General features: G+C 33.1%; 2 protein-coding genes across 9 annotated transcripts in view; both read right to left on the bottom strand.

The window, feature by feature from the left end:
• The window catches only part of LOC102587911 (uncharacterized), a 45,723-nt gene extending 37,632 nt beyond the window's left edge, over positions 1 to 8,091 (bottom strand). Inside the window, exons 1-3 of the mRNA XM_006347788.2 lie at positions 7,852 to 8,091; positions 7,700 to 7,760; positions 7,353 to 7,482 (exon numbers count right to left, since the gene is read on the bottom strand). Of these exons, the coding sequence (XP_006347850.2) occupies positions 7,353 to 7,482; positions 7,700 to 7,707 (138 nt within the window). The 5' untranslated portion in view covers positions 7,708 to 7,760; positions 7,852 to 8,091. The remainder of the gene's footprint in view (positions 1 to 7,352; positions 7,483 to 7,699; positions 7,761 to 7,851) is intronic.
• Positions 1,372 to 7,332, bottom strand: LOC102587270 (uncharacterized). Of its 8 annotated transcripts, none has more exons than XR_001473476.1 (7): positions 7,315 to 7,332; positions 7,060 to 7,126; positions 6,662 to 6,834; positions 5,267 to 6,565; positions 4,908 to 4,979; positions 3,142 to 3,511; positions 1,372 to 2,371 (listed from the first exon to the last, which is right to left on the bottom strand). XR_001473476.1 is itself a non-coding variant. In XM_006347609.2 (3 exons), exons 1-3 carry the CDS (start codon positions 4,238 to 4,240, stop codon positions 1,793 to 1,795), a joined length of 306 nt encoding a protein of 101 aa, XP_006347671.1. In that variant the 5' UTR covers positions 4,241 to 4,419; the 3' UTR covers positions 1,372 to 1,792. The 8 variants fall into 8 exon arrangements, 3 of the variants coding, with proteins under 3 accessions (XP_006347671.1, XP_015164384.1, XP_006347670.1); XR_001473478.1 differs by having other exon boundaries at positions 2,364 to 3,511; positions 5,267 to 6,253; positions 6,522 to 6,565; XR_001473479.1 differs by having other exon boundaries at positions 2,364 to 3,511; positions 5,267 to 6,253.
• Positions 8,092 to 8,675: the final 584 nt, after the last annotated feature.

Below are 8,675 nucleotides of genomic sequence, written 5' to 3' on the forward strand. Positions count from 1 at the left end.
AGATATGAGAAATGATATGAGAGATGAGAAATGAGATGAGATATGAGAGATGAGAAATGAGATATGAGATGATATGAGAAATAAGATGAGATATGAGATTAGAGATGAGATATGAGATGAGATATGAGAAATAAGATTAGAAATGAGATATGAGATATGAGATGATATGAGAGATGAGATATGAGAAATGAGATGAGATATGAGATATGATATGAGATATGAGATGAGAGGAGATATGAGAAATGAGATGAGATATGAGATATGATATGAGAAGTGAGATATGAGATGATATGAGAAATGAGATGAGATATGAGGTGAGAGGTGAGATGAGATATGAGATATGAGATGATATATGATATAAGAGATGAGATATGATATATGATAAAAAGATTCTTTTTTAGAGAGTAAATAGATTATTGGGTTAGGGCATCACCAACCTTATACTCTATTTTAATCTTTAAACATAGAGTTTTTAATTGGACAACCAACTCCAATCTAATTCTTTATTTACTCTCTAAAAAAAATATTCTTCTCTCTCCTCAATATTATTATTATTTCTATTTCATAATATAAATCATTCTTCTTCTTTTTTTCAAATAATCATTTTATATAATTTTCATGTGATATAATATTTTATCTTTTCAAATTCTTTATTTAATATAAAATTATATTTTATTTCAAAATTTTAAGTAACATAAATTGCAAGCAAATATTATATAATATACAAATTAATGGACAATTCAAATAAAAATGAAATCATTAATGAAATACAATTGCATAAAAATTACATAAATACTCAACTTTCAAGATTATTACGTTGCTCCCTTAAATGCTTTATTAGCATTACGGAGTTAAAAATAATCATTTTTGTTCTAGCTAAAAATTGTTCAAATCGGAGATTTCAAATTATATTAGTGACGAATTTTTTTTTTTAAAAAAATATATTGTTAATTCGGGACGAAAATAGTTTATATTAAATAATATATTTTTTAGAATATTATATTACATTTAATAAGAATTACGGATATTAAATATTTAATTAATGGGATTATATGTAAAATAATATGTTCATTGCAATTAATACCAAAAAATTAATACTCATATCTCGCCTTTGGAAATGCGGCCCAATTAATTCCAAAAAATTAAAATATTTAATTGCATATATAATTAATCAAAATCTCAATAGCAATAACATATTAAGAAATATTTCAATTCAACAACTAAAAATAGATAGTACTTACTTAGAACTTGAATGAGAAAAAAAAAAACAAAAGTCAAAACAGTGAGAGAAAAAAAAACAAAAGGTAGAAGTGACTCTGAAATCGAAGTAGAAGAAGATAAAGGAAACAGAGGAAGAAGAAAAGAAGAAGATAGAAGAAATGCGTATTGGTTGGACTTTGGAGTCGCCAAAAAAGTCTAGCTAGTAGCCTTAAGAGTCTAGTCGAAAATCCTAAAATTACATTTCAACTTTTAAAACCCTAAATTGGTCACCTTTTTAAAGAAAATACAAAAGGCGACACCTTTCTAGCCTCTCGCCTTTGTCGCCATGGCGTCGTCTTTTGAAGATCGCCTCGCCACAAAACTAAAAGGCAATGAACGGTTACCTTGCCTCGCCTCTCGCCATTGGCGACGAGGCAATCGCCTTTTAGAACACTGGAAGAATCTAATTAAACTAGTCTTTGAACAAGCATTATCCCAACATATAGAAAGATTTCAACAGCAGTAATTATATAAGGGTAACAATTCTTTACCCTTGTAAATGCATTTTTGATTGAAAATGTCATGTAGAACTCTACCTGCTCATTATCTGATATTGTTGCAAACTCCATTGCCTGCATAAACATCTAAGTCGTATAATACAATAATATTATTTGTAAGTGTCCATGTATGTGAATCCTATGGTTTATAGTGAATGCACAGACAGCATATATAACATATGATTTTTTTTACCAGAACTAACTTAAAATAGTTCACCAGAAAAGGTAGGTAGAAGAAGCCTTCGAACAAGCATAGCAACCCCTAATCCAAAAACATCAACTAGTTTTTAGATACAACTTTCCTGTACTGTTAACTTAAACGAAATAATATCCTAGATGGAATTAATGTCAACAGAAAAGGCAGAAAATTTGAAATATATTTTTGAAACAGAGAAAATTAGAAAATTTGTAATATTGGCAACCATTATTCATGGGAAGAGCAAATTTGGAAGTTAGTTTCTTAGTTTTAAATTGCTAAACAGAGGTCATAGTACAAGCTCTGAGTTGATCAGTGTCTGTATTAAGTTAAAACAAATGACTTATCATGCGCACAAGATTTGCAATCGCCTAATCAAAGTAAAACAGAATTGTGCACAAACTATGAAGTAGAGCATCTAAAGTCCAGCTTCAAGCTAATGAAACTAGCCAGAGGCCAGAGCCATGATTTTCCAATCAAACCAGTGCAGAGAAACACACCCTTTAGATTCAATAATAAAGCAAGTATGTTTCGCATCAGAGCAGGAGAAGAAGGGTGATAGATAACAAATCGTCTAGTTTCACGTAACTTATGCCAACAGCAGCTTAACAAGTTCAAGCAGAATATCGACTATGATGACAAGTTAAATTATACCTTCATTTGGATTCCTTTGTTTAAATGACAAGTGTTCTTTCTGATAGGGTAAAGTTTCAGTAAAAAAAAAATTGCCCCAAGACGACACTGTTGCCATTACAAGGCTCAGTACTTGTTTTATTTTTACATCACATTTTTAGAGTTCTTCAGATGATGAGTGTAAATTAATCCACTCATAATAAAAGTATTTCGGAAAGAAGTACTGAACTAAGCTAGAAACGTAATAAGTTAGAGAAGATATCTAAATTGAAAAGACAGCAGTTCTTATACAAAAGAAATTAGTCAGAATGGTATAATATACTAACTGCCCAAAATCCAATTGCCTGCCTATCCAGTACTTGTCAAATGTTGATTTTTGAAAGACTTTAGCAGCAAACATCATTCAAAATTATAGAACTTCGCTACTATCTTTTTCAATTTCTTGATTAAATTTCCCATTCAACGGGCCCTCTCAAATTTAACATATGATGTAAGGTGACACTATAAACACTCAGCAGGATCACCCCTCACAGGTAATACTATGAAGTAGAGCACCTAAAGTCCAGCTTCAAGCTAATGAAACTAGCCAGAGGCCAGAGCCATGATTTTCCAATCAAACCAGTGCAGAGAAATACACCCTTTAGATTCAATAATAAAGGGGCGAACGTGAAACATACGAGAGCAAATGATTAACAGCTTGAGATGTTATCATACATAAAAAGAGGGAAAGTAGAAGTTACTAACATGAAGGCTATTCTCAACAGCACACAAAGCGTTGATGTTGCCGCTACGTCAATTTCAACAGACTTCAAGACATCTGGTATCCTTGTATCCTTCAACTCCTTCTTTACAAATGCCTTAATTCCACTTTCCCTTGAGTATCTCGTCAAAATAGGCACAGGTGGAACAATATCTTCCTTATTAGCTGCATGCAAATGGTAGCAAGTTCACCATGAAATATATAGGTTCAATTTAGCAGCAAACAGTTCTGCAGAAACAAATGCAAGATATGCAAATAGCAAAAAAGATGAGCAGAGAAGTAGAAGAATACAAATAATTTACACGGTACAACTTTTCGTTGCCATAAAAAGAGAGCCACTAAATAAAAGTTTCAAAGCTATTTGAAAATTCAACATGCTAAATTCTGTCAATGGGAAACTGGGATGGCAATGAAGGGTTGTCAAATGGGTAAATTGGCAATTCATCCATATCATTTGCAAGAAAAGAGTGAAATTATAAAACTAGGCTATCCAATTATTGGTCACTCAGACAGAATATTTACAGTTCCAGTGGGAAGGATAACTTTGAAATTATGTTGTAAAGAGGTACCCCGCACTTCCTACGGTGAAAGGGTTTTGTATACTGCAGAAAACAGATTCTGATCTAATAGTTCCTTCATCCATTACATTGATGTCATTCATCAAACCATAGTGCAAGACACAAAATGAACCAGGAGACAATTAAGCTAATAAACTGCAACAACAGGCATGTAAAATTTCAGTATGAAGGATTCTTCACTGTGAGAAAAAAAAGGAAATCTTTAAGATTGTGCAGAAAGAAACTATATACCAATCTTATCTAAAACGGTCTTTGCATATACTTGAAATGCATTATCAATGCCGCGAAAGAGGCTACCCAGTTCTCCTGGCCTCATTGGAACTTCCAAAGCAAAGAACTGATCGACCGTTGGCAGTGAGAAAATTGTTCAACTCATTACAAAATGTGGTATCGTATAAAAGCATTTGTAAACCACTGTCGGCATAACAGAATCAACAATGATAGAAGCAGAATGTTCAAAATCTGAGCCACAATTTAAAGTTCACTTCCTCTTTCTATTTTATTTCCCACCCACCCCACACCCCATGGGTAGGGAACTGAAGCTTGTGAATCTTCAAGTGTATATGTTCCAAAAGCTAAGTATTTTTTCACTTAAGTTTCATGCACCAAAAGTAAAAGAAGCTAGGCTGCTATAGATAACATGGACAGGAAGAACACACAAACTTCATCTTGCAGCTGAGAGTAGTTTGTGATCAAACTTAGCTCTCAAGCACAAAAACCTAGAATTTAGATTTGGCTTTTTTTTAGTGTAGCATTATGATTTCATAGGTTACTAATTTAAAGTCCAGTTCTCCCGCTGTACATAAAACAAATCAATAAAGAAATAACTTCCCTTGTTGCTGACAAATTATCACAACTCTTCTTCCATATTACTGTAATTCCATTACGAAACACAATAAACTTATGCCGCGGAAACTGAATAAACTGATTCCAGAAAACAGAGAAAAATAACTATGCAAAAGAACAGAGTATGATTTGTGAACCTCTTCCACAATCCTGTAGACTTCAACAATGGAACTTCCATGCCTTTGTTGAGGTGAAACCGGTACCCACCGCTGGAAAACCATAAAAAGGTAATTAACTTCATATGCTAAAAGACTGGTCTTTGGTTAGAAGGAGGATTTCAATTTACTCTTATTATCATAACCGTGAATATTGAAACTAGGAGATGCCTCATTTAACTTTATAAAAAAGGAGATAGATAGAAAAATTTAAAATGATAAATGATTAATGACAAATGGCATAGGGAATAGAAGTATAATGACAAAGGAACAGCTAAATAATTGATATAATTGTTAAATGAACTACAATCTATAGATTTAGAAACTCCCTAAGTTATTACCTCCTGCTGAATATCCCGGTCAACCCAATTCAAAATCCTTGCAAGTTGTGAATTCACCCATCGTAGTACCAATGTCCCAGACACAGTCTCAATCTATACTTAAAACAAGAAAAGGCAAAGAAAAACACCAGATTCACTATGTAAAATATTGAGCATGACACATGGAAGCTTTCTTAGCAAAACCATCCCGCTACCAACCAATAAAAAGGTTCTGAGCAGTGAGAATGCCGAGGTCAGAAGACAATAAATCCAAGAAGCTTAATTTACTGGCAACACAATCTTTCACTTGGAACTGCCCCATATAAATTTGGCAAAATTATGTCACCCTAGTTACTCCATTATAAAAATAAATAAAGAAGCCCAGAAAGAGTTTCCTTAACTAGAGCAGTTATACGATACATCTGCATCAATGTTGTTAATAGCTTCCTAGTCATGTGCCAGCATCCTAAGCACAAAGTTACCATTAGTACAAATATAGAACCAGAGAAAAATATCAAAGTACTCTTACTCTCCCGGTCTTTTTTTTTTTTTTTGAAAATGGTAACCATTACTCTCCCTCCATCTTTTATTTCTCTGGTATAACCAGTACTATAGATATAGCACCTTAGAGCTAAAAAAAGAAGCAAATTACAACCTAATACTGCAAAAATGAAATGGTCACACTTATGATAGCAGAAGTTACAGGTCCACCATACACATATACACCTATAATAAGCATGCTTCCCAGTAGCAAATGACGACAATCCAAGCACAAGATCAGCAGCAGCATTGTTAAACTCTTGTTGTTGTGTGGAACTGAGAGACTGAGATTTGGATAAACTGGACAGCTCTTCAAATGGTTCAGTCAATTGATTCTGATGTGGAGAGTGTTGGCAAAATTGGTGATGGTGTGGAAATAGGGACAGGCGGGGGTAATCTTCTTGGAGGCAAACCCGATAGTTCAGGATTTGTAGCTAGAAAGAATTCATCATTTGAACCTGCATTACTCTTAATACAAAAAGGAAAGCGTTGAAGAATGAAAATAAACATTGATGTGCATAGAACACACTAAATAATGTTTTGGGATAGGAAAAATTGCTACACAACAACCCCATATGAAAATAATTCTAAGCTGCAATAGATAAGCCTCGGTAAATGGAACATTCACAAATAGTAAATATTGAACAGAAATCAATGTATTTGCAATCCCGAACAAGAACATTCATAAATAATGACCATTGAACATATAATAATGAATGTGCAAATCCGAATTTACCATATGAGGGAACAGATTGCTGTCAGATAGTTCAAGGAGTTCGCCTACCCAAAAAAAAAAAAATCAATCCTGACTTGATGATTGCAATCCATTTTAAAGCAATTATGTAGAGGCTATAGTTTATACTGGACATTCCCTACCTTTTCTTGCACAATTAAGGACAAAATCAACGAGTTGATCAAGATCCACATCAGCCAAGGAAACAGCTCCGGGAGGCATTACCACTTTCTTGATTAAGCTTCCTGAAAGAATGAAATTCAATAGTATCCGCCTATCTCTCTGAAATCTTTGTAGAAGCTCTGTAGAGTTCTCCCTGCAAACACAGACAACACATTCAATTGGAGCCACCCACCCACCCACTGACCACATTGTGTTTCAGTAAATTCTCTACCATCAAATCCCCTTAACATAGTAAGAATCTTTCACCCTAACTACTTAAGAACTTCAAGATTTACTTCAAACCAACTTCAAGATCTATCAGTCTTGTAAACTTAATCAAAACAAGGAAAGAACCCATAAGGTTTTAAAGATTACTTACTCTTCCCTGGCAACTTCACCATAAACCCCACCCCAGTTACTTAGCAACTCACACTTGCATTCACCAACTGGAAAAAAAAATGCAAGATTCTCGAAGTAAATACCAAAACTGAATGAAATTTGAACAAGTCAAGAGGGAATAATTCTTGGAAGTAAATACCAAAACAACAAAATCAATCCTGACTTGATGATCGCAAATGCAATCTATCTTAAAGCAAATAAGAAGAGGCTATATTTTGTGGTGGACATTCCCTACCTTTTCTTGCACAAATAATCAACGCTAACTTGATCAAGATCGACATCCTCCAAGGAAACAGCTCCGGGGGGCATTACCACCTTCTTGATTAAGCTTCCTGAAAGTATGAAATTCAATAGTATCCGCCTATCTCTCCGAAATCTTTGTAGAAGCTCTATAGAGTTCTCCCTGCAAACACAGACAACACATTCAATTGGAGCCACCCACCCACCCACATTGCGTTCCCGTAAATTCTCTACCATCAAATTTCCTTAACATATCAAGAATCTTTCACCTTAACTACTTAAGAACTTCAGATTTACTTCAAACCAACTTCAAGATCTATTAGTCTTGTACACTTAATCAAAACAAAGAAAGAACCCACTGGATTTTAAAGATTACTTACTCTTCCATTGCAACTTCAACGTAAACTCACTTGCTTAGCAACTCACACTTGTATTCACCAACTGAAAAAAAAAACCAAGATTCTTGAAATAAATACCAAAATTGATTGAAATTTGAACAAGTCAGGAGGGAATAATTCTTAGAAGTAAATACCAAAATTGAATGAGTCAAGAAAGAATGATTCTTAGAAGTAAATACCAAAATGGGTTAATAAGAAGATCAAAGGGTGTTCAAAACTGGAAAGATCTCTCGCTAATTCAATAAACTGAACTGAATCTCTGACTGAAGAAAGGGAGTTGGTGAATTCAGATTTGTATACAATTTCGCTTTCTTTTTTCTCTCTGAAATAAAATTTTTTGGAGGACGAGAGAGATTTTTTATTTATTTTTTATCTATGGGCTATGGCGTTTGAATTTATACAACCCAGATTACGGGCCGTGTAAATTTTACGCCATATCTTATTTTCTCACGCATAAATAGTTTTTTTTTTTTTTAATTTGGTAGAAACATAGATAACCAATAAGTAATAACTTTACTTACCGATAAAAAAATAAAAATAAAAACTTTACTTACCGATATAAATAAAATTTAGATAAATGAAAATAAATTATCTAATATTTAGAATTGATTAGAGAAAATTAGTACTCTCTCTGTTTCATTTTATGTGAGGTAGTTTGACTCGACACGCCGTTTAAGAAAATTTGTATTACTGTAAATCATTTCATTAGGGATGAAATAAACATTTTATAGTTAAATTGTTACTTAATATAAAAATATATCTTTTTTTTTTTTGATCGACTAAAAATGAAAATAAGTAACATGGACAGATGGAGTATTAGATTGGTTCTAAGTTCTAATAAATTATTATTAAAAAGAATTGCAAGTTTTTTTTCTTTTTTTTTTAATCCCAGATATCCTGCCGCCGCTACAACCTCTGTCATACAATAAGTAAATTCAAATAACTAAAGTTGTTAAAA

Source organism: Solanum tuberosum, unplaced genomic scaffold, assembly GCF_000226075.1.
Source record: "Solanum tuberosum cultivar DM 1-3 516 R44 unplaced genomic scaffold, SolTub_3.0 scf00092, whole genome shotgun sequence".
Lineage (NCBI taxonomy): Eukaryota > Viridiplantae > Streptophyta > Magnoliopsida > Solanales > Solanaceae > Solanum > Solanum tuberosum.

Coding starts and splice junctions, on each gene's coding strand:
- LOC102587270 (XM_006347608.2), bottom strand. CDS start 4,240: ATGAGGCCAGGAGAACTGGGTAGCCTCTTTCGCGGCATTGATAATGCA. Junction 3,512..4,155: donor GACCGTTTTAGATAAGATTG/GTATATAGTTTC, acceptor ATTTGCATGCAG/CTAATAAGGAAGATATTGTT.